This window comes from Natator depressus, chromosome 4 (assembly GCF_965152275.1).
Source record: "Natator depressus isolate rNatDep1 chromosome 4, rNatDep2.hap1, whole genome shotgun sequence".
Taxonomy (NCBI): Eukaryota; Metazoa; Chordata; order Testudines; family Cheloniidae; genus Natator; species Natator depressus.
The window spans coordinates 21,474,936-21,501,403 of NC_134237.1; the positions used below are offsets into that span (position 1 = coordinate 21,474,936).

At 43.7% G+C, this 26,468-nt stretch overlaps 1 protein-coding gene across 2 annotated transcripts in view; it reads right to left on the reverse strand.

Annotated features, from left to right (window-relative positions):
• The window catches only part of SNCA (synuclein alpha), a 108,344-nt gene extending 95,066 nt beyond the window's left edge, over nt 1-13,278 (reverse strand). The window contains exons 1-3 of one of the 2 annotated variants that reach the window (XM_074949974.1): nt 11,747-11,860; nt 10,199-10,344; nt 3,113-3,154 (exon numbers count right to left, since the gene is read on the reverse strand). In XM_074949974.1, coding sequence (XP_074806075.1) covers nt 3,113-3,154; nt 10,199-10,319 — 163 coding nt within the window. In that variant the 5' untranslated portion in view covers nt 10,320-10,344; nt 11,747-11,860. Of the gene's footprint in view, nt 1-3,112; nt 3,155-10,198; nt 10,345-11,746; nt 11,861-13,052 lie in introns of those variants that run through there. The other variant, XM_074949973.1, reaches the window with a different exon arrangement.
• Nucleotides 13,279-26,468: the final 13,190 nt, after the last annotated feature.

The window sequence follows — 26,468 nt, forward strand, 5'->3', positions numbered from 1 at the left end:
TGAAGCAAGTTTGCTCTATTCACTGTAATTGTACAAAGTTATGACCTATTTCATATTTTTAATTTACATTCAACAATCCAAGTCCATTACTGGAGCTCAACTGCACAGAATTAAACAAAAATATTATGGAATTACTTTCAGTAAACCTAAGCCTTGTCTATTCAGCTTGGTGTCAGCCTTTTCCTGAGCTGGATGAGAACTATCATCAGTCAGTTATGTTGTTCTATTCTGGTTTGCCTAAAATTCATAATAATCCTTTTGTGGTCAATTTTTTTCACCGAAGCAGCATTTAGCAGAACTGATACCCTTATGTTTTGCATCACTGTCCATGTTCTTTGTCTTACAAACAAAATTTTACATCTTCCCTCCCCCTCCCAACCCTCTCAAACGCGTAATGCATCCAGCTGGAATCCCCTTTCTCATGAATATCAGACATAGACTGGTATTCACAGGATTCACAATAAATCATTTCTACTTTCTTCATGATAGGCAGCTTTCATCCCTGCTAGGCTGCTGCACAAAAACATTCAAATGTTTCTGCAAATTCAACAGGTTCACAAAGTGTCCTTGGACTTTTCAAGTTCAAGTCCAGTTGGTCATTATGACCACCACTTAATTATCTGGATGTCCATGCTGGTTGTCTAGATACACCACACATCAGACACACCAATCACCACAGATCCTCTGCTAGTTCAAGTGGAGTCTCCTTTTCTTCCTCCTGCTACCCCTTAACTGAGCTCTGGCCAGCTTAGATTGATGTCAGGCTGCAAACCTTATATCCTGGTTTGTACCAACTTAGAATGCCTCAGCGTGTGTCCTAAGGCTAAATTTTGCAGCACTGTCACAGCTGGTTGCTTAGCTGCTAAAACATCCTCCTTATTCCTCAACCATTCATTTGGCATATGATGTGAAACAGGACTAAATAAGCCTCCCAAAAAGTTTTTCTTCAAAAAATGTAGTATTTGTATAGTTGAGCATCAATCAACTGCTATTTATCTCCTCTGGGCTTCTCGGTGGGGCAGTAGACAATAGAAAAAGTCTTTGTCTTACCCCAAACTTCTTTCTTTCTAATTCCTTATCTGAGCTATTAACTTTCACAGTGGTCTTCAGAATCGCTGAACTTCTTGCTCAGGTATTTTCCCAAGCCTTTAAGTGAATGTTTATGCTGCAGCCGGAAGCGTGCCTATGAGCATGCATAGACAGACATGCGCTAGATCTGCTCGAGATAGCATGCTAAGAAGAGTAGAGTTGATTTCGTGGCACAGGCTAGCCCTCTGTACCCCTGGGTCCATTGTCAGGTGGATAGCTCATGACACCATCCATGCCACATCATCCTCACTGCTATTTTTAGAGCTAGTGTGTGTCTATCTGCCAGGGTTGGGAGGCATGTACCCAGATGAAGTGTAAATATGCCCTGTGTCAATCATTCCAAAGAAGATAAATCACGTGGCATTCAGTGTACTATGCAGATTTTTCAAACAGCTTAAAAGCTTAAGTCCTAACTGCTCTGTGTGGATATCAAAGAGTTTCACTGACTTTGCATCTTACTGATTATTGCACCATATTGCTTACTGATTTTTGCCTGACCACACCTGTTATTGTCCAAATCAATTCAATGCACAGATTCACTGACTTTTAAACTGTACAGCTAATAAGGCCATGTGCATGCCCCATGAAACCTATTTTTCAAATTGTAAAGTGCTAATGTTGTTGAAATAGACTGTACTTTGCAAGGACAATTTTAAAACCTTCATAACTGTGACAAATTCAAACCAAATTTCTTGACGATTTTGAAAGGCACTTCTCCCAAAAGGGCAATTTCCCTGCCAGCTTTTAGCTTCCTATTCCTGCCTACTTCAGTGCCAGACCTTAAATAAAATCACAATCATTTTAACAATGGGAGAAATGTTATTTTGCCCTCTCCTTATTCTCAAAAATGGCTGAATTGTTTTTGCTCAAACTTTCTAGGGGGAAAAAAATCGTCCTCAGGAAGAGGCCAATTTTGGTAAATTTCAGGCCAAAAAGTGACAGTTTTGGAAAGTTCTGAGCAGTTGAAAACAGAGCAATAGAATGTAAATGCTTAGACACTGCTCGCTAGAGCTCCAGTTTCAGATAGATTAAATGGATTAGACAAACACAAGATCACCTGCTGTGTACAAATTCAGACAGGTATAGCTCTACAGATAGATGAAGAAAATTGGGAAAATATCACTTCCACTCTTCATTATGGACCCAATCCAAAGCCCCATGAAGTTTGTGGGACTCTTTCCATTGATTTTCATAGGCTTTGGATCAGGCCCTATGAGTTCAATTCTACTGTGTCCCTTCATATATTGAAATGGTGCAAAGAGAACCATCCGCCAGTTCCATACTCTCTAGTGCCATGGAAAAGTTTCAAACCCTGTGACTCATTCAGGTTTGAGAACAGTACGAGAAGAAGAGGGCATGGCTCAGATCAAAAAGCAGAGGTGCCACCTGTGATACAGACCCCAGATGTATTCTCTTCGGGGGGGGGGGCGCCTTGGAATATCTGCACAAGGTGAAAGCTTACATCACAGCAGCTCCAGCATTGCCTAAAACGGTCCACCACTTATTGACTACTGACACTGGTCTCTACTGTGTGCTTCAAATGCTCCCTACTTTCCTACAGCCTTTCCTTCCCATGTGCTTTGCACAAACCCTGGTACGAGTGACCTCCTGACCACTAGCTTCTGCATACTCTGCTCCCTGCCACTGGTTGTGTTGGTCCCAGTTCCTAATCCCCAGGTAGCATCAGCACTCTTCACCCCAGCCCCCAGGCCAACTGTCACCCACTTTACAACACCCTCATCCCCCAAATCATCTGGCAGCATGGGTCTCAGTCCTCCTGAGAGATACACAAGCATCCTACTCCACCCCATATCCCCCAAATACATTCCCTTTCACCCTCTCCCACATTCAACACCTGGTGCCCTTCTTGCCCACGCAAGGAGAAAGAGACTTGCCCAAACAGGGCTGTCAATCTCTATGGTGGAGGCTGTGCAAAGACGAAGAACCCATTTAACAGATAGATGGCTGATTTGTCATAGATTTAGATAAAAAGACAGTTGAAAGAATGTACTTGTGTGCTTACCTGTTGTGACACCATGAACAACTCCATCCCTGGTCCTGGAACCTAAACAAAGCAAAAATCATTTTACAATGAAATTGTTATGAGCATTCGAAATACCAGTTAGCAAATACTGGTACAAGTGAGTGGGTGATGGGAAAGCAGTAAATATAGCACAGCTAGATTTTAATAAATCGTGATAGTGTCTCGTAAGATGATTAAAATTAATTCAAATTGGGCTTGATATAAGCAATGGCTTAAGGACTGAAGATCACCCAGAGAACCACCAATAAAGGGTGAAGATAAGTGGCCACGTTTTGAGTTGTGAAGTGGGGGAAGCATCCATGTTAGGCGTTCTAGTAAACAGCTTGTGAAGTAAGCACCCAATCCTGCAAAGACTTTTGCACATGAATAACCTCACTCATGTGAGCAATTCAACTGATGTTGCACATGCATAAAATTACTCATGTGTGTAAGGCTGTGTAGCCTCAGGACCCATGTTAGCATATGTGATTTACAACTCAATCCTGCAGTCTTTACTCTGGTCGTAATCTGGGGGGAACTGCAAAGAGTGAGGGCAGGAAAATGATATAAAAGGGCACAGTGGTAATAGAAACATGGTCATGAAATTCATTTTGGAAAACTGCAAGCTAATATTTCTGTGGGAAGTAATCTGAAACAAATGGTTTAATGAGAATGGAATCTGGAAAGCAGCTATGCTGAGAGACGCCTAGAGGTAATAGATATAATACTGGACACGAGTGTACAGTGTGATGTGGCAGCCACAGATACCAAACCAATTTTGGGATGCATATGCAAATGCATCCTGGCTCTTTAAGGAAAAATCCTGCATTGGAAAGGAAATGGGCTCTTTCCACTGGAGTCAATGGTAAAACTCCCACTCACATCAGTGGGAGCAGAAATAAACCTACAGGGAGTGCTTTTGAAAATCCCACCCTTAATGTCTTTTTCCATCCTGGACTTCTAGTTCTCTGATTCTATAACTTAGCTACATGTGAAGGGGATGAGCTCATCTCTGGCCTACCATGCTTAGCAATTTACAGTGCAGAGAATGGGTATGTGATACATACCATGGAAGGCAAAGTAATAGCTTTATAATACCATTGGGCTAGGTCTTCAAGGGACAGTATTGAGATCTAAATTTTAAAAAGCATTTAGTTTCTTTATTATGCACACTATTATATAAGAAAACATTTTTCCAAGGAGTTAGTATTTAGAGACTTCTAGCTATATTATTTTTTTAATTTGGATAATTTTTATGTATCATATTCAGTATACACACATTGTTTTGCGTACAGGGCTTTTCAACAGTGTGCATGTGCACTGTTTCTTTAAATCTGTAGTAGGAAGCCAAACAAGAGGCTCTAGGGAAACTTCTAGGCAGAAGCTCTACGGTGAAGCAGAGAGAAAGTAGCATTAGGTTTAACATTGTTTTCCTTATTCTAATAAAGTTTCTTGTTTAGCGTTAGAAGAAAGAGACAGTCAGTGATTCTTTAGAGTTGTCACATTAGGGTACCACACTAATATAAATGTAAATATTGTAGAACAGCACATAGTCTCCATCAGCATTATGTTTCATACTTTACTGGTGCCAGTTTGTTAAACTAAAACCCTGGGGTTTATTATCTGTACTATCAGATTTATGAACTTTTACATAATTGAAAATGTCTTGTTACTAAAGAGTAAGAGCAGAATAAGAATAAGGAGAGAGAGAGAATGAATGATTTCTTTGTGTCATGTGAAATGACTTCATGCTCTAGCCTGGAAAATGAAGATGCCAGACTTGCCCTGGGTACTTTGGAGAAGATTGTCTCTGTCTGAAAATTAGGTAAATAGCCAATGATCAGAACAAAGGGTGAAGAAATGGTGTCCTTTCCTCTTTATATTCATTGTTCAATTTGTGCAAGGAAAAACACAAGATGTTCTTCTCCATTCCAAATGGTATCATTGCAAGGTTTCTGAGCTATCTATCTGATTAAAAACAAAGCAGAAGAAGTCCTTTCAATGTGTAAGGATTCCTCTTAAATCACCAGGGCTCAATCCCACATGTCATACGTGCTCTGGCCTCAATCCAGCAAAGCATGTTTCACTTTAAACACACGAGCAATTCCATTGACTTGTAGAAACGGCCTACAAAGCACTTCATTGGCTTCAGTAGGACAATTCATGTGCTTACAATTGAGCACGTGCTTAAGTGCTTTGCTGGATTGGAGCCAGAGCACTCAGCCCCTTGCTGGATTGACTCCCTCGCTATTATGGGCTAAATCCTTCAAGTGACATAAGAGCATGGTTATGATGTTTAACTGTACAGCTGGGGTAGGGAGAAATGGGGTAAAGCAGCAAAAAATCCTCACAGAGGAATTCTCCACAGCAGATATCTCCAGAAAGGAATATATATCTTGATTCTTACCTCACTTACACTAGCATTACACAGGTATAATTCCACTGAATTCAGTGTAGTTAGTCCTGATTTACATTACTATAACTGAGATAAAGAATCAGGTCTGTGGAGAGTGGGCCTGTTGCCCACATGAGAGTTTGGCCAGTGGATCCATCCAAAGCACAGATTTTCATAAGCAAATTCATACTTGGCAGAATGTAGTAGCCAGCTAGCTATGCAGTTTTCCTGGCTTCACACTTCATGGCGATACCTTACTTGTGCTGTGTTGTAGCACAGCTTCCCTTTTACTTAGGCTTTGCTCAGTGTCAGAATACAGTCCTGTAAGGACAGTGGCTGAATTCTGTGGGACAAATTCTGGCTGGAGAGGCCCAGGGGCTCACCGAAGTAAAGTTGCAGCCAGTAGTGGGAGCATATGATGGGAAGTGGCTGTCTTTATTCTGGCCACTCCAAAACATCATAGAAAGAGTGCTCCTCATGCCCTGCATGACAGGAGCTGTGGAAGGGTAAAGAGCATGAACTCGCAGGCAAGAAACATGGGCTGCACGTACACTCTGATTCAGCAATGGCCTCTCTGCACAGATTGCACAATTCAGGCAGAATAGTGGCACACGTGCACACTACTTTTCCTGTATACGTTCATGTGACCACACAGGAGGAGGGGGGTGGACATTACTCCTGTTTTCAGGCAGTAACCAGAATTTGGACCATTGGGTGAAAAGTCAAGAAATAATAGATACCACTCTTCCTTCCCATTTCAACAGTACTTGTCAGCACTATTAAACTTAAGTAGCTATTTTGTGTGTTGGCTACAAGACCCAATCCTGCAAGGGGCTCATTTCTGAGCACTTCTTTAGAGGTGCCGAGTATTTTCAGCACTTCACTGAATTGGGACCTCATTCAGACACAGGGCTGGTTAAGGCCCTTTCTGCAGTGGTGTATGCACCACTTTAAGCAACAGCTGGTTGGGGACAGGGAAGCATGACCCCACTTGAGAGGAGGAGAGATTATTGCTTCTGCTTCTGAGTGTTCCTATAGGGAACTGTTTCCACAAGGACTTTAGCAGGGATTAGGCTGCTCATTCTTCCAGCAGACAGAATTGGAATATCTTTGCTATCTCACTAGCCTTTCTACTGCCAAAGAAAAACAACATATGCCTTGAGAGAAGGCTGCAGCAGAGGCATTTCTATGATCTAAACAATATGGGGAAGGTACAGTTTTGTAGCCGTGCACCTGCTGTGGGTCAAATCAAATCTACACAAATATGAACACCAGAGCTTGAGTGCAGTGGAGAGGGGGAGCTGACTGGGAGAGTATCCCAGCTACCTGATACTGAGCTATCCAGTGTAAGTTAAAGCTGCAGAGGGGGGCACTTTGTCCTACACCAAGATCACACAGCACCAGAGAAACTGGAGTAACAAAGCTTCACTCTGCCACACGCCATCTCCTGACAAGCCCCATCCCTTTTCCCTGAGATAGTGAGAGTTTGAGACCAAGATTAGAAGACTGCAGTCCCTGATTCAGAGCATCAAAGCTATACTCGGAGTCAGATTAAAATACTCTTTCTTGCATTGAGTACCACCACACTCCTCACACAGTCTCACTGAAATCAGAATCTAGTCCTTACTCACTTAAATGAAATTGGCATAAAGATAAACATGGGTAAGTAATCCATATTGAGCTTCATAAACTCATACGTGCAAAGCACCCATAATTTCTAATGAAAACAGTGGGACTCAAGTTTAAACAATCTGGCCTCAGTGACTTGCACAGGCTACCCAGCAAGTCAGTGGCAGAACAGAAACCAGAACCCAGACTTAGTTGCTGAATCCCCAGTCTCCTTCTCTTAGTAACAACTAATCAGCATGGTTCCTTTGTAAGTTATACCTTCACTATGAAGGATCTGATGCTCAGCGGATGTGAATCAATGTAGCTCCATTGATTTCACTGGACCTATGCTGGCACACACAAGCTAAGACTCTGAACACAGAGTGTAAGAAAGAAGCTAACTCAGGGCCTAATCCAAAGTCTATCCAGGAGGGCTTTCCAGTGACTGCAATGGACGTTGGATCAGGTGCTAAGAAAGGAGGAAAGAAACAATGGGAGAGGAGAACAGCATTCAGGATGAAGATAAGTAGAATAAAATCCAAACTTTCTCAAGTCTTCCACAGCCCCCTTACCCACAGATAGAAATGTTCCTTTGTGCCCTAGAAGATTAAACCATTACAATGATTCCATTGCTTCCTAGACAGTGGATATTTTTCCATGGGATTCTCTTACCACCTTTTTTTGCAGTAGATATCTTTTTTACTATGCTCTGAATAATAGGTAGCAGTAATTTGGACAGGAAGACTTCAGCTTCTCATTAATCCCTCCCCAAGAACTTATGACAAAGAGTCATTGACTAGTTGACGACTGAAATTTAAAAATTACTATCAAGACGCTCTCAATTCTGGTCTCAATAGGCTCTTTTTGGGAAGGTGTCAACCCGTAGCATGACAGAACCCACTTGTAATGCACCCAGTTATAGCTGCAACTCTACATACAGCCATGTGGAGTAAAAATCCTCAACTGCTTCCGTGCATTTCACTCCATTATAAATGAGTTCCACTGTACTTTAGCCATTCTCCTCCTCCTCCTCTGATCTGTCTGAGCAGGAGAAAAGAGAAGTTACCACTACCCTGTGCTGGGGAGGTAAAAAGAGGAGTACCTGGCTTCCTTTTTTACATCAGGGCATGAAGGAGAATCAGGCCAACCTAGATCAGTTGACATTTTTAACTACAATTCCAGCTAGGGAAGAAGAACTTCCAGAGGCAAGACACACTAGCTGTCATCACTCCTGGGGTGAAGGAGAGTGGATCTTTTGCCAATAGCTCCTTTCCTGTTATAGTGAAACTACATATATGTTTATGTTTCCTTTATGAAAGAAATCAGTTCAGTGTGGGATCACTCCTGCACTATTATTAATTATTAGTATACAGACCCTACCCCTAAACAATTCACAATCTAAGCATATTGAAGACCATGGGAATTTTGCTATTGATTTCACTGGAAGCAGGACTGGGTTTTAGCATTCCTAGTATCACAGCAAATGGAAAAGGCATGGAGATTAACTCAGCATACACTTTATGAGCATACCTAATAAAAAAAAAAATCACAGAAGAGCTATCCTGATCTACAAGGAAATAAAACATACACCACTGAAAACTAATAATAGACAATGAAATACTGAAAGATATTCTGATAATTGTGCAAAAATGCCTACATACATTGAAAGATATATTCATTTCAAATTTAGTTTGCAAAATCACTGCTTCCTGTGTTAAATGGAATTTGCTATGGCTTAACTGGAAAAGAATGTTCAAGATGGGCTAAAATGTGTAGTCTAATGTATCTGGAGCAGATATAATTTGTTAAAAACTAATGCTAACCTGGAAAGGTATTGGGATTCAGGAAAACAAAAAAAGGAGTGTGTGGCAAACCCAATACTTCATAGCAAGGAAATTATTCCAGTTTTCAACCATCCTCTGAAATCCGTGCACATCTCCCTAAGTACACATAGCATACCAGTATTTACCTATAAAACCATGAAAAAACAGAAGGGACATACTGAAAGGAATATATTATTTTGTTCACATTTTTCCATGACCTAATTTAACTTATGCCTCCGTTTTTTCCTTTGTTTCTTTTAACTAACCAACCATTTAATCATCATGTGTTTTACAGGTTCTTTCCTATGAATTTTTCATCACAGCCTTTGGAAGACACAGTTCTCCAGAGCTTGAAACCTGCTAAGCAACGAGGATGATCCTGTGGTTAAAGCGTTGGACAGGAATTTGAAATGTAAATTCTATTCCTAGCTCTGCACAGGCTCCCTGTGTGACATGGGCAAGTCACTTAACCTCTCCTTGTCTCAGTTTTCCCATTTATAAGATGGGTATAATAATTCCTCTATGTCAAAGGGTTTCAGTGCTCATTCTTTCATGATCCATGGAAGGAAGGTGCTATGGGCCTATAATGTAACAAGTAACCATTAGAGAAAACTCAGTCAAGGGAGGTAAGGGAATGATATGCTTGTACACAGAATACTGAATATCAGGAATCTTTATTTAAAATCTTGAAAAACAACTGATTATATTCCCTTTCAACTACTGAATCGTCTTTGCTTTATACAGTGAGGAAGGATAGGGTTGGATAAATTGCCAAATTAACTGACTTTTTCTTTAAAATAAAACTCCTTAAAATCCATATATTCAGTAACATTCTGGTTATAAAGCCACCTGTCACTCTGTCTTTGTATATTGTTAATTACTGTACCAGCCTGTGTGCCCTTAAACTTTTAGGGCTCTTGGACAGTTATTTTTGGCATGTCTCCTACAGTACAGTGTAATGTAAGGCACAGATCTCCTACGGTATGGTATCTATGGTTTTAGCACCATGCTAAAATAATGGGTGGCTATCAACAATGCAATGACACACCAATGGACTTTAGGTCATTGTCCATCTTTATAAAGGTTTTATTTCCAACTTAGGACTCAACTCTGATCACATTTCCATTGCTGTAGCTTTATTATTGAGTTACTCTATACTTATAGCAAGGTAACTCTGGATCCTCATCTTTTCCTGATCATTCAGTTCAGCAAACAGAAGCAAACAGGTTAATAGCAATTGGTTTTCTATTGCCCACCTACCTACATAGAGAACACCCTCTTTCGTCTTTCCTGCTGCTTCTGCCACACCCTGTTTGGTTTTTTCTGCTGCTGCCACAACTCCCTCTTTAGCCTTGGAAAGCCCTTTCATGAATACATCCATGGCTAAAGATTTTCCTTACACAGCACTAGGGGAAAAAAACAGAAACATTTTGAATAAGAAAATATTTTTCAGACAGGAAGACTGATCAAACTCTGACTGGAACCTTATTTTATAAAAAGATTCTGTCTGTCTGTCAATCATCTATACCCACATATTATATATCTTCAGACATATATATCTGTATCTGGCCATAGAAGCATTCAATATTTCATGCAGAATAAAAGTGGTTCAACAAGTGCATACAACAATAAGCGCAATTCTACAAACAGCCTTCATGTCTTCTCACTTTCTACGACACAAACAAGTTTAACAGTGTTACAGACACACATCAGGTTTATGCAGTACTCTCACAAACCAAGTAGGACAAGCATAGCCTTTTAAAAAAAAGCCATATAAATGAAGAGGTTTCAATTCACTGTAGACAATAATCCATTTCTGACAGGGAGGTGCACTGGTTGACTTGACCGGTTTTTTCTAGATCCCTTGATTCTTGACTGAGACACAATTCCCACTGAAGTGAATGGGAGTTTTGTTCAAAGGACTGCAGGATTTAGCTCTTTGGTTAGATGATATTCCTCCACATCTCCTCACTCAGAGCCACCAGTGTGGTTAAAAACACACCATCAACTTAAAAACTAAACAAACAAAACAAAAGTCACACCTCTCTCTGAAAATTGTTTATCTCCTATTAGTACAAGTAACCCCTATTATAAGTATATTATATCCCTATATTCACAGTGGTCCCTTCTAGCCTTAGAATCTATGAACTGAAAGAGATTAGGAAAAAAAATCTATCTTCCCTGTGTGCTTGCTTAGTGCATCTGATAGCATTTTGCCATAGTCAGTTTCTCTTTCCCCCCTACCATAGTCCGTTCCCCCTGTTATTTGTGTGGGTCTTTTGGGTGGCAGAGGGGGTGAAAAAGCCATTTATAATAATCTGTTAAAGGAAAATGTGATTGTAAAGCCACAAACATTGGCAGGTGGTTTCAGCGCCAGGTGTGGGACCAGGACCTTCATTTAAGTCCTTAAAAACAAACAAACAAACAAAAACCCTAGCAATGTCCCTTTAACAAATTAACTCTGGATCCTTTATTTCTCCACCCACACACAGAAGAAGAGTCTATTGATGCCTGTACCTCCCTTTTTCTTGCGTTGCTGAGTAGGAGGACGGGGTGTCTAAAGAAACATCTGTAGCCACCACTACCAACCTGTGATCATTTAAATGTGAAAATAAAAAATAGGAGCGAGATATGTGTCTCATTAACACACACTGCAAAATCCTTCCCACAGAAAGAGAACAGCTTTCACATTGCTGAAAATAGGAATGTCAGTTTAAATGCATGAGACCTCTCTCTCTCTCTGCCTGTCAGACAATCTCTCTGGGAGCTACTAGGGTGAGGCAAGATCTAACCAGACTTGACACCTACCCTCATCCGCAGGGGAAATCTCCAATTCCGTTTTTCAAGACCCGCCCTCCCCCAGAAGGATGCAGCTACCTGGACACTGTCCTAACGGAAATTACCCCGAGCAGAGAGAGGAGGGATGAGGCATCTCTGTGCACGTGCGCAATGACCGTTCAGACGACAATGTCTTCAGTCCCTTATCCCCCCCGTCCCCCGAGAGTTGCACTATTGGACCATAATTGCCTCCCTGGTGAAGATGCTTGAGGCGGAGGAGGGACTAAGCGGAAGGATAAAACTAAGTTTGTGCAGCACATGCTGGGTGTGGAAAAGGAGGAAGGCTCCTGCTGGAATCCACTGCAAAGCCCCGCCTTGGGGCAGCGCCACCCCCGAGCGAACCCACAAGCAAATGGGGAGGAGGGCACCTGACTCCCGCCCAGCACTGCCCCCCAGGCCGAGGGAGCGGCCTCTCCACCCTGCAACACACGTACCCTTCCTGGGGACAGGCACATACGGACCCAGCCGCCCAGAGAGACAGGGCAGGGGGCCAGGATCACACCGGCACATGCAGCCCGGGTCACACAGAGACGGGGGGGGGGGGCAGGATCACACCGGCACGTGTAGCCCGGGTCACACAGAGACAGGGCTGGGGACCAGGATCACACCGGCACATGCAGCCCGGGTCACACAGAGACAGGGCTGGGGACCAGGATCACACCGGCACATGCAGCCCGGGTCACACAGAGACGGGGGGGGGGGGCAGGATCACACCGGCACATGCAGCCCGGGTCACACAGAGACAGGGCTGGGGACCAGGATCACATCAGCACATGCAGCCCGGGTCACACAGAGACAGGGCGGGGGGGGAGGCAGGATCACACCGGCACATGCAGCCCGGGTCACACAGAGACAGGGCTGGGGACCAGGATCACACCGGCACATGCAGCCCGGGTCACACAGAGACAGGGCTGGGGACCAGGATCACACCGGCACATGTAGCCCCCACCATCCTGTCTCTCTAGCAGACTGGGTCTATATGGGTCCCTCCGCCCCCCCCCCCCCACCCGAGAAAATCACACTCTGCAGGGATAAGCACGTACAGATCCACCCAACATACAAGCAGCCCCGCATCCAGGCTTCAATGAGAAGCTTTTTCCACTTCGCCCAAACTACATTCCCCCCCCCACAAAAAAAAACAAAAAGCCCCGCGTCGGGAAGGCTCCCCCAGCCCCGTTCACCCCGGGAGACAAACCCTGGAGCACCCGAGCGCTCCCGCCCCGCGCGCTCCATCCCCCGGGAGGGGAAGGAGCGCAGCCCGGGCCAGGTCACTCACCGCCGGCCGGGGTCCTCAGTCTGCAAACGCGTTAAAACCGGCCCCAAGGGGAGGCGAGGGGTGCACAGCGGAGAGTCCCCGGGGCAGCGGCCCCCACGTTCAGTACATTCCCGACAAAGCAGGCGGAGGAGAGGCGGAGAGGGAGTCCGGCATCTAACGCACCCAGGTCCCAGCTCCACAGGCGGACAGCGAGGAAGAGAAGGGGAGGAGGAGAGCGGGGGAGGGATGTTCATCCACTTTCAGCGTGCGAAGCAAGCCCCTCTCCCTCCTTCCCCACCCTCTCGGGCTGATTTGCCAGGGGGAGGAGAGAGCCGGCCCCACACTCCCATCCTTGGGGGCAGGAAATCTTCTCCAGATCCACTCCCGCCCACCAACCCCTCCTTAGCCTGAAGTGGGGCGAGAGGAGAGGGACAGCGCTATGGCTTCAGCACCCGCACGCCTTGTGACTGCTAATGGGATTGGCAGTGGAGAGTTTCGTCCACACAGCTATTTTTAGCCCCAGTTTGCCTACTCCCGGGAGCGGCTGGCTCCTTGCTGCCATGTAGACATACCCCCAGAGACTGGGGGCGGGGGGGGAGGGGAAATAATATTTCATCGTGCCCTCACTGCTGCGGATGGTAGGGGCCTGGCATGGTGCAGACAATCATTAGCTTCTCCACCCCCCTTTGATTCATTAACAACATTAAAGCTGGGTACATAACAAATCCATGGTGGCAGACGCATGTTTATTTAAATTCACACACATTAAGACCCTGCAAGATACCCAAGGGATAAAAGGGAAAGGTGGATCCTACTGATCTTCATCTTTAAGCCCCCAAATTGACTATGAAAAGAGAATAGCAGTAAAATTTTCCAAAGTGCCCAAGGACCAAACTTTCAAAGGCATTTTAGCATCTACAGTTGCAGCTAGGCCACTGGCAGGGTTTACAAAGGTTCCTAGAGTTGGGAGTTAGGCAGTTTTCAAAATCTCACTAGTCACCTATCTGCATTTTTAAGCACCTAAATGCCTTTGGAAAATGGTCCCTCAGTCACTTAGGAGCCTAAGTCCCATTGACTTTCTATGGGAGTTAAACTTCCAAGTGCCTAATTCACTTTTGAAAATAGGCAGGTTTAAAACAAACAAAAGGAAGTATTTCTTCACACAATACACAGTCAACCTGTGGAACTCTTTGCCAGAGGATGTTGTGAAGGCCAAGACTGTAACAGGGTTCAAAAAACAAACTATTTCAATTCATGGAGGATAGGATACTGGATTAGATGGACCTTTGGTCTGATCCAGTATGGCCGTTCTTATGTAAACTTTTTTTAAGTTGAAGTTATCTTGGTCCGACTGAACTCACTCTCCCCCACCCCCTGCAAAAAAATCTACACCCCAAAACATGAATGTTGCAAAAACCTATATCTGGAACCTTGGTCCTACCAGAGTCTTTCAATTTTTGGCTGTCATGGTATCCCCCGCCATCCCCCCTAATTATACGGCATGAATAGAAAATAAGACAACTCTCCTTCCTCACTAAAATAATCCAGGGCCTGATGCACTAGACATTTTTGCAGTGAAGTTGGAATAATCAGACTTGTTCTCTAATTTGAAAATGCAATTTGATCTCACAGGAGGCCAAAAGTCAGCAGGATCCCCCAAGCACCAGCTTTTCTCTTATTTTTATTGCATCACCTAGCCTGGAGCAAGGGGGAGGGAGACAATTGGGTGAAGGAGGAGAAGAGGCAGAGAGCTAGACTTCAGCGACTAGCACACTTCCCCTTCCATCCAGCACAGGAACCAAACGCTCAGCACAGAGATGTCTTCTGTCCCTGAAACAACAACAGGGTTTCTTCCCCACACAATTATGCTAGCAGAAGGCTGGCACTTCCTAGATCATGAGTGAACTTCTAATGCCTCTCTACAGTCTGATAAACTTTCATTTGGTTCATCCTCCTACTGACTTCAAATTTGCCAGTTGTTCAGAAACCCGGTTTATTGCTCCCTGTAAGAGGAGGCTGATTGAGAATACAAATCTCTTCCCTTAGGTAACCCTGCCCTCAAGACAAGGTTTTTCCTCCCTTCTTCCTCCTAACAATAATTGCATTACATAAAGGTGTTTCATCTCACTTGCCAGTGCTGTACAATTATACTTGAAAGGGAGGGCGTCTTGTGGGGGATACTAGGCCTTCCCTCCTGCTGCTGGGGAGAGAGGATCATAGCTGTAATTTATTTGTCACATGTTGGAGGGGATGTGTCAACACGTAAGGATTTGTGTTGTTTTATTGCAAGAGTGGGATAGCAGGATGCCGGGTGATCAGATTCTAGCTTCTTTTATGTAATTTAAGCCTAGAGAAAAGCCTAAAGAATTAAGATAAACAGTTTTATTTCCTTTTCATTGCTGAATACAAGAGAAAGAATATCCAGTGGAATGAAAACATAATCTTATGGGGTTGTGTTGCTTATATGTCCCAGTTCTTTCTGGACAATTTGAAAAGTGTCAGCAGCGACACACTGAATTTAAAAAAAAAAACCCACCCTCAATAAACCTTTGAAATCAATAGGATTTAGGCATCTATTGGCATATTTATATACCTAAATGAAAGTGAATGGTATTTAGGTTCCTAAATCCCCTTTGAAAAGATTCCACCAATGGGCATAAGCATTGTAAAAGATGAATGTCCCAGCACCCAGGATTTATTTGCCCAGTGAAATCCTTCATCTAAGACCCAGATTAAAGTGGTTTCAAGAAATATTAACATGTTGTTCAATTGTGTCACATGCCTCTGCTGTACTACAGCAATGACATGCTGCTGTCAGCATTATATAAACCTTTACGTCCACACACACCACTAGGTACTTTTATACATATAAACCACACAAAAGATTACTTTTTACATAGAAGAAATCAGGACTATGAAGGGTTGTGTTATATTTTAGATGTTATTAGGCCTTCACCTCTGTAGCTGTGAGAGCAGCTTCTCTTACTGTGAAAGAGAATTAATCAAAATCTAGCAAGAACCTGCTAGGTTCCAGATCAATGGAGAATGGACAGGTTACAGAGACTGCACAGAAAGCCAGGTTAACTGTCCTGGGAAACAGACAGACAATTATAGAGAATTGAAAGACAAATAAGAGTCTGCTTGTGTTATTCCTATTAAACAAGATATGGTGGGATTAGCAGCTGATTGTGATGCCTGTTTTAACTCTCGCTTGAATTTCAAGTATTCAGACACCAGAGATTTAAGAGCTGTTTTTTGTACTTGTTCCACAGAAATTCTTTTTTACCAGCATCACACAATTAACTCTATGTTAGTCTTGACTTGTTCCCATGCCGAAACCCAGAGACTTTAGGCTCACAGAGGGTCCTGTCCATACACAGCACATTATTGAGGCAGGCCTCAATGGAGGATTTGACCAAATGAATTATTTCTAACATTCTAAAAAGAGATGCACATTTGTTGTAAAAAGTATTTGCCATCCCAGGCACTCTCTTGTGGAGAGGTATGGCACAGTAGGTGCATCATGACAATTTTCTCAGTTGGCTCACCAGTAAGTTCACCAAACAGTATCTCCCTTCCAAGGGGCTGATTTATTAACAGAAAGTTCAAAAGAAACCCAAGAAAGGCTTTCACTTAGGTGTCTCAGCAGGGAAGCAGACTCCATTTAAGTCTATCAATCCCATATCCAAACCCTTTACCTAGAAGGTATTCTTGATCTTAATTTCCTTCAACAGAGCCAGGGGATTCCTACCAGCTTCAGCTCTTCTCCCAGCAACACACAACTCCTCATAACCTCAGACTCTTACAAGTACCTGAAACATCCCACTCCATTCCTTTCCCTGGAAGCACTGTTTTTCAGCTGAGTTCTGGTAGCCTTTATCAGGTTCAGGTGCTTGTTAGTCATTAGCTGCCTACCAGCCACCTGGGCAGTTAGTTACTTACAGGTGGGCTTGTCCTCCTTAACAAACCCTGTCACAGGTAGACTGGCCCCAACTTCCCTTAAGTCAGCCACTCTGACAAGTGTATTAATTTTCAAGAACAATTCTAATCATGTAACTTAAGGTATGTTTTTTCTTCAGGGACCATATCTTTCAGTATAATAATCAAACAGACACTGAACAGTAGCTAACAGACACTTGCCTATATTTTCTGAGAAAGAACAGCTGATGAACAGGTTGGAACGTCTGGTGCCCCTGACTGGATGCTGTTACCACCTCTGCAAGGGGCCCCACTCCCCAGACACCACTCTTCAGTTTTTGACCCTCAAAAGATGACCTTAACAGCAATTCTTCACCCCTGCAATCTCCCTTTCTCAGTGCAGGAGATCCTAAATACAAGCAAGTTTTACTGATAAACTTTTGAAAAACAGAACAAAATAAGACATAATTGGATATAATCGTATCCAGCAGGACACTACAAGCACCAATAGGATGCATACCTTCACTCTTGACCCTGTTACTCATTAGTTGTCCCCCGAATTCAGTTGGTTCCCGGGTCCAGTGGTCCCTCCCGCAAGGCTGGGGGAGGGGCCTTTAGATGTGGGTGGGCTTGTGCCCGCTCACCTCCCAAGATTTCCAATAAGACCAATAGGATGCACAAGACTTGCTTTACGGAGTATGGAAATATTACCTACAGCAAGCTGTGACCCGAACAGCACAGCAATGCAAGAGGCTTGCTGGTATCTGGTAGCCAGTTTCAGCTGGCTTGACCAGTTCATTGTATTCCAATTCATTAATGTCATAAACTGTATCTGATAAGTGTCATGTAAAGTATCACTGGAAAACTAATAACATACTCATCATTCATATTCTTCCATGGTGTATGTATGGTAAATGCTCAAGGGACCATGCGGCTATGACGGAAATGTGGAATTAAAATGTATTTACCAGACAAGTCTGGAGAGTGGGTAAACAGGTTTCTCCAACACAAAGGACTAGTCAATGCCTCCAGGTATCATCAGAGCTGATTAACAATAACATGTCAAGTGGCCATCAATTTGCATTTTAGCAAATGGCAGTGGTGGAAGAAACTGCCATAGAACTTCCTTCCCTACCAGACTTCATGTCTTTTTTCTCACAGCTTGAATGAACTTCATTTTGGACAGTAGCCTGTAGAAGAATCTATTTCAAAGGTTCACTGGGCTATGAAAGAGAGGAGAAAAGAACCTGAGTTATCTTTCGCCCAAGAAGACACAGAAACTGAGCATTTTGTCTTTGGGTAGATAGAGCTCCTGACCAGAGAGGCGGTCAGCCATAGTGCTAGAAGAAAGTGTAGCAAGAATCTTATCTGATACAGAGATAACAGCTTGTTAAAGTTTTAGCATTAGAAAGCATATTTTAACTTCTGCTTGTTTGTAATCCTTTCTAACTTTATTTCTTCTACTTCATAGCAAATCCTTTTGTTAACAAACTTGTTTTACTTTTAATCTAAACCAGCCCTCTGCTGTGTTTGAATTGAAGTGGTTAATTGCAGTTAAAGTGATAAGCTATGCATTCTGTCTCTTCAGAGGAACAAAGGAACTGTATTATTTCTCTGACTAATCCAGTGTTAAGGGCTGAATATTGCAAAACACACAGTTTTAGGAAAATTCAGGATGGGGGTTTGTTTGTGTCATCTTTCTAGGTGTAACCCAAGCTGCTGGATACCAGAATGTGTCTGGGGTGTAACAAGCAGACGGCTGGAATCAAATTTGCTGCATTAGAGCTGCTTAACATACAGGGATTCAGTGTGTCTGTTTCTGCTGGCTGTTGGCGTCCAGGCTGTAAGCCACAATAGCAGAGCATTTAAGGCCCCACGGTTACAGGGCAGGTAGTGACAACTCGTCGCTGGTCTAGATTGTACCCCAGAACGTGACACATGGCTAAGCCTAAAAAGATGTCTCTTGCTGCCAAATCAGTCTGTATTCCAATAAGCAAGTCTACCCCTTTCCCACTGTTGGTTAGTACTTTAAAACATTTTCATTGTCTTTTCTGAACTCCCGTCCCTTAATAACCAAGACAATAGGCCATCCGTTATCACCTTCCCCAAAGCAGCTCAATCTGCCTCATTTTATCATAATTTGTATAAACCCTGGGCGGTCTTCTGTGTAACCACCTTCTTCCAAAACTGTACATATAAGGCCAAATTATTGTAGTGAGTAGAGCTACCCTAATCTACTCCAGCAGAGAATTTGGGCATAGTCATTAGGGTTAATCGTTCTCAAACACTTTAGCACTGAGCCTTTGGTTGTCTGAAGACTCCGGAGTTGTATTAGAGTCTAGGCATATCAGGGAGGAAGACCTTGTGAGGTATTTGGTTAGGATCAACGGCTAGCTCCTCATATGCTGCACCAGATGCTTTGTGACTCTGATGACATGAAACAGCTGGAAAGAACAGGGGGTGCCCATATGCTATAGAGCTGTCATAGTAACTGTCAGAAGGAACGCCAAAGAAATGCCTTTTGGGGGGGGGGCTATTGCGGGGGGGCAGGGAGGGGCAGGAACCCCTCTCCCCCAAGTTTCATACAGGAGGTGCGCAAGGTTCTAGGTGGAGCTCTTAACTACAGCACAGCTGTAACGATGCTGGTTCTGGTGGGACCCAACTGAGAGTGCCAATTTAGGACACATTGCTTAAAGCAGGGCAGTTACAGCCCAAGGCTGGGGTTTTTCCACCTCTAAGGCAAAACAAACCAGCCAGACAGACAGGACTTTGGTTTTACCCCACTGGCTAACCACAAGTCACACAAGCAATTCCCTTAGACGCTCCAGTTTCCCAGAATCACCACCAGTGATATAGATGAGAGCTAGAATTGGTTAAATCAGGGGTGGGCAAACTTTTTGGCCCGAGGGCCACATCGGGGTTGCAAAATGGTATGGAGGGCTTGGTACGGAAGGCTGTGCCTCTGCAAACAGCCTGGCCCCCACCCCCTATCTGCCCCCTCCCACTTCCTGCCCCCTGACTGCTCCCCCCAGAACCCCCGACCCATCCAACCCCCCCCGCTTCTTGTCCCCTGACTGCCCCCTCCCATGACCCCCTGCCCCTAAGCGCCTCCCCTGGGATCTCACCCCCTACCCAACCCCCCCTGCTCCCTGTCCCCTGACTGCCCAGACCCTATCCACACCCCCGCCCCCGACAGGCCCCCCAACCCATCCAGCCCCCCGCCCCACTCCTTGTCCCCTGACAGCCCCCTCCCGGGACCCCCGTCTGTAACTGCCCCCCCCCCGGAACCCCACCCCCTATCCAACCCCCCCTGCTTCCTGTCTCCAGCATTAGTGTGAAATGTGAGCTCTGCAGAGGAAATCAGTATTTTGTTTACAAACAGAGGCAGGGTGATTAAGATAAGAAAGGTCTGGTGATTAAATTAAGGATATGGAAGCTTAGCCTGTAAAAGAGGACTCCCTCTGTGGAGCTGGGAGAGGGAAGAGGGGTTGTTTTAGAGAGAATACAGGGGACTCAGAAAAAACACAGCAAAGCACTGAGCCAAGGTTACATTCAGGAAAGGGGGAGATTGGGGACATAGGTGAAAAGAAGGGGTCAAACCCAGGGAAGGGCTAGCAGTGTACAGAGAAGGTCCCACTCTACCTGTGGTACTTATGTGGCCCCATCACCATGGTATCTGAGGCTGCACCTTGCAATGTCTAACTTATTTCTCCTCCTAGTCCCTCAGTGAGGTAGAGCCGTGCTGTTATCCCCATTGTACAGGTGGGGCACTGAGGCACACACAGACTAAAGGCCAGATTTTCAAAGGTATTTAGGCACCTAGTGAGATTTTCAAATGCACTTAGAAGGTTTGGTGCTCTGTAAACCCCACTAGATATCTAGCTGCATCTTTGGATGCCTAAAAACCTTTGAAATTCTGGCCTTAAAGCACTGGCCTGGTGTCAGACAGGAAGTCCATTGGGGTGGGGGGGAGTAGAACCCAGGTCTTTCTGGGCTAGCGCCTTATCCAGCGGACCAGCCTGCACGCTGCAAAAAAAGAGGACTCTGCTAGATGGGAGCAAAACCAAGGCGGCCAGATCTCTGAGACTCCAGCAAATGGTCCCAGGATGGATGTCATGGTTGACAGCATGAAAAGCAGCACAGAAGTTAGGAAGGCTAGAAAATGAGAGTCAGAGGAGAGGCGATCACTTAACTCCCAAGGGGTGGCAGGTTCTGCCCCATGCTTGGTTGTACAGCAATGCCTGCTGTGCAGTTTTACATTTTAACTGAAAACCTGCTGTGCAATTTTACATTTGAAGTGAAAACCATCTTGTTCAGTCATTTTTTGTTCTGAGTTTGAGAAAAGGAAGGAATGAGAAAGTGTTGTATGAGTATCAGATGTGTTTATGCCTCAGATTCTTAGGGTCTCAGCTGTCTCCAGGCCAATTCCAGAACAAAGAACAGAAACTGCATCCACAGAGTCCAGACAAAGTCGACGATTATTGTCACGATTTGCATTATTCACTGGGCACCATCTGTGTGCTCAGCACTGTTCAGAATATGCCAGAAAATCCAGGCCCTGAGCCAATGCATATAAGACATGTAACTCTGGACAAGATGGCTCAGATATGTAAGTATGAAGTGTATAGTTATTGACCACACGTTATCACATGTTCACTGTGATGTTTAATCTATGAGTGGAAGCACTGATGGCAATAGAAGTTTTACTTGATTAAGGACTACAAGATTTGACCCTCCAACTTACTTTCTAGAGGAAGAGCTGCCGAGAGCTCCTGTGCTTGTTTTTTTCCCTTTCCTGCCTGCAGTGGCCCTGATATACCTCAGAAGTCTACATTTTTTTCTCAGCTTTAAAATACAGAATTTTCTTGGTGTTTTGTTTTAAATATTCTCCTGTGAGAACTGCAACTCAATCACTGTAGTGTTATGTTTAAGAGCCCTCTGGAAAGTAACTAGCCTTTAAACAGAAGTAAAAGCTGTATTGCCAACTCTCATGATTTTGTCATGAGTCTCATGATAATTGTTTTCCTTAAAGCCCCAGCTCCTGGAGTCAGGTGGATATGTGACCATTTCAGCCTTCATTCTTAAAGAAAAATGAAGTTTCTAGTCCTCATGGCTGTAGAGAAAGCTTCAAAATGTGACCCCAGTCCACCCTAAAGGCTCAAAAAGTAGACAGCAAATAAAAAGAACCCCAAATCTGTTATTTTTACATAATCTCATTATTTTAAAGCCAATCTCCTGATTTTTGGTGAGCCTGATTCATGATTTTTGAGCATTTGGGATAAGCAATACTGTGAAAGTGACTTGAAAGTGTCACGTTAGAGACTAACCAATTTATTTGAGCATAAGCTTTCGTGAGCTACAGTTCACTTCAGAGTATGCATCCGATGAAGTGAGCTGTAGCTCACGAAAGCAAATGCTCAAATAAATTGGTTAGTCTCTAAGGTGCCACAAGTACTCCTTTTCTTTTTGCGAATACAGACTAACACGGCTGTTACTCTGAAACTTGAAAGTGTCAGTTTCACTCCTGTTTAAGGTTAAAAGAAAAGGAGTACTTGTGGCACCTTAGTCTCTCTTAGTACTCCTTTTCTTTTTGCGAATACAGACTAACACGGCTGGTACTCTGAAACCTGTTTAAGGTTAGTTTCTCGTCTATTATTTGTAGTGAGGTAACACCCCTAGAGCCCCAGGCAGGTGCAGTATAAACTCACGGGGCCTTGACCTAGTAGGATGTTTGCAAAGTTAAATGATCTATTCCAAGCTGATGAACTGCAAAAAAGTGATAGAAAGTAATCTAGATTTTTCTACAATTGTTTCAATTGTTGTGATCAAGAATTAGTAACAAAGAATATACATTAAAATTTTAAACCTAACCAGTGTCCCTTAAGTGACTTGACACAAGATGTGAGAACATGTCAGTATAGAACTGAGTGGGTCTAATATTTATTAAATCCTCTTTTTTTACATAGGAATTAGATACAGTGCCCTATCAGCTAATTTCTAAGTTACTATCTGCAAATAAACCCTAGCTATGATTCTGCTGCATTCAGCTGATCCTTTGCTGCCACAACAGGGTCTTGGATCTGTGGGCAGCTGGCATAAGTTCAAACAGTCCTGAGGGTATTCTGATTTATACTCAAAACCAGCCTGGTCCCCAGCTGGCCCAAGGATTTGTAAAGAACAAAACTCGTTTAACCCCATTTTACCCTCCTCCAGTTTTATGTGAAGTCAGGCCCAGCAAATGTAGCCCTGAAGGTATAGTTTATTCGTACTGAGCAGTTACTGAATTCCCCATTCAGGCATAATTTGTATTGGCTTCAGGGGGTCATTTGACTAAAGACTGATTTAGCGCCAAATTTTGCTCTTGATTATATTGGAGTAAACGTGGATTAATTCCATGCAAGTGAATGGATTTATTACAGAGTTACAGTGGTGTGCTTGCGAGCAGAATTTGGCAGTAAGTAAGGACATGGGGTGGGATCCACAAAAGTACTTAGGTGCTAAAATCCCAGTTTTAACTCCACTGCAATCCACAAAACTCCATCTGAACACTGAGGTGCCTAAACTCACTCAGAGTCTACTTTTTAAGGTTAAAATTCGTGGGGGCAGGGCTCAGCACCCCACCCCCCCACCCCGGTTTGCATCTCCCAGTGGCTGGCATAGGGAGCGCTGCACCTAGCATGCTAGCTTTTGTAGGTGCTTATCTCTCCCTAGTCATCAAACAGGGAGCCTAACCACTTCATGGACCAGTGATATTCCTGGATTTTCTAGGTGCTGCGACACTCAGTGCTGCAATGCCTAAATCCTTTCATGGATCCCACCCTTGCTGTCATGTACTCAGATGTGCTTGTTCCTTAAATTCTGTTATGAAGGGGCAGAGGTTTACAGCTACAACTCAGAAAAGCTGGGTCTCTTTTCCTTCCTGTGTTTACCAAGAGACTGCATGGTATCCTGGCATTAAACAGTACAATATAGTAGGATAATAAAAGCAGGCATCTAGCGTTAGAAGGGCAGGGATGAGAGAGAGCAACTAACACAGTGAAAATAAAAATTAAAAAGTCCAGGATCGATGGAAAAAGGCCATTTTTAAACAATGATAGAACAGAGGAAAATAGATGTAGTAGGAAAAAGCTATTACATATAGCAACCCAAATTCAGACATGTAAGTGGATGGAGCTTCAATGAAATGTATGGAATTACACTAGTGATGGAATGGGCCCTACATCTCTAATGAAGAGTCATGTTAAGCAACATTTTCTACAACAGCTGGTTTTAGGTTGTCCCCATAGTACTATTAATGTAACAATAAATAGGTTCTCGCCTGCAGCTTCTCTTGACTGGAGAAAGGATAACAGCAAACAGATTGCCCTCTGATCACATTTTAAACAAATCTTTATTTAATGGTGCTGTTTACTTTGCATGAGCATCTATTGTAAGAATCAATCAGTTAAACCATAATGAAAACTCCTCAATCAGTCTTGTGCTGTAGGATAATTTATGGGTTGAGTTGCTAGTGATCAACTAAATCTGCCTTAATCACTCTGGAAAAGAACAATTACCAGGGAAAAATGTTGCAAGATAAAACAGTGAATTGAATTCATTGTGTTTCCTGAAGTTTTTTAAAAAAAAAAACATCTCCGGTACATACAGAGACACTGAAAACACATTTACTTTGACACCATTTCTAAAGTTAAAAGCTTTCCACTGTAGATTCAAGGAGTGCCTTAAGCTTTCAATTTTATCGTACAGCTGCTGTGATGCATTACACAGAGATACAGTACCTTCGCAAACCTGAAAAGCTGCTTCATGAAAGGAAGCCATCTTAGGCTGCAGTGATGATGAAAAAAAAAATGACTAGAAATGGGCAAGCTAGCTATTACTAATTAGTAATCTACTGGAGGCTTTTTCACTATTTACAAATTATCTACACTCAGATCATGATTTTCATGACCTTGTTAATTGTGTGAAATTTGGCAAGGGTTTTATGCAACATAATTCAGCCTTTGGATTCCTTATGACCCACCCGATGGTCACTGTGATGATTGTTTTAAACACTCGTGTTCACAATTCAAAGTTTGCATAGTTTTAGTTGGACAAGATATGCTTCTATTCCATTCTCACCCTTGCATGCATGTGGAGCTCTGTTGTCTTCACTGGGACTCCATGCAGACATAAGTGTCTGTTCAGGCAGACAATTAGAGGGATCAGGGACTCAGACAGATTCTTAACTTTAAGCAGGGTCTGGTGAAGTTAATGAAACTATTCATGTGCTTACAGTTAAGCAGTTCACAAATGGCTTGCTTGCTTGGGGACTAATGTGCCAACCCTAATGATGTGTGCACATTCGTAACTTCATACTCTGTAGGGGTATGTCTACACTGGCAGAGTTTCTCCAAGAGCTTCGTTACTGATAAAAAAGCGCTTAAAGAAAATGGTTGTTGTGTGTCCACATTGTCTTCAGCTGGTGGCATACCATGTTCACACTTGCATCGCCAATAAGAGCAGTGCAGTTTGGGTAGCTATCCCACAATGCAGCTCTCCCCCTTCTGCAATTAGGTCTTGTGGAAAGGCGGAGGGATTGCGGTGCATAACGGGTCCCAGCTCAATGCCCTGTGATGCACTGCTTTCTGTCCCAGCATTCCATGTGCTTCCGTTTTCAGTTTGCGGCATTTTTCAACGTCCCTTGTTTTCTGCTTTCCCCACTACATCTATCGGCAGGAATGGATCCCACAGTGCTCTCCAAGATCTCAGTAGCACGTCGCGAGTGGCAGTGGAGTTATTTTTGAAGTTACAAAGGTAACGGCAGTCACACTTGCCTGACGTGATCTGACGTGGAAAGCAGTAACATTAGATTGCTTTCGGCATTCATGGAGGAGCTGAGCAGAGCAGAGTGGAACATCACTTTTGGGCCTGGGAAACGAGCCCGGAGTGGTGGGATTGCATCGTTATACAAGTCTGGAATGACAAGCAGTGGCTGCAGAACTTTCAGATGTGGGAAACCACTTTCCTATAACGTGTGTTGAGCTCACCCCAGCCCTGCAGCATAGGGATACCCGCATGAGATCTACCCTCTTGGTGGAGAAGTGTGTGGTGATTGCAGTGTGGAAGCTGGTGACTTCGGACTGCTACTGGTTGGTCACGAACCAGTTTGGAGTGGGGAAGTCGACCGCTGGGGCTGCATTAATGCAAGAGTGCACGACCATTAGTTGCATTCTGCTGTGAAAGACTGAGACTCTTGGCAACGTGCGTGAAATTGTGGATGGCTTTGCAGACACGGGTTTCCCTAATTGCGGAGGGGTGATAAATGGCATGCATATTCCAATTCTGGCACTGGACCACCTTGTGACCAAGCAGAATGACCGCTGAATGTGTGTTTGGGTGATTAAAGGTATGCTGGCAATGCCTAAATTGCAGGTTACACATGAATGAGGAAAATATACCCATGGTTATACCCGTATGTTCTACGTTGCATACTATTAGTGAAGGGAGGGGCGAATGGTTTACTCAGGAGTGGACTGCTGA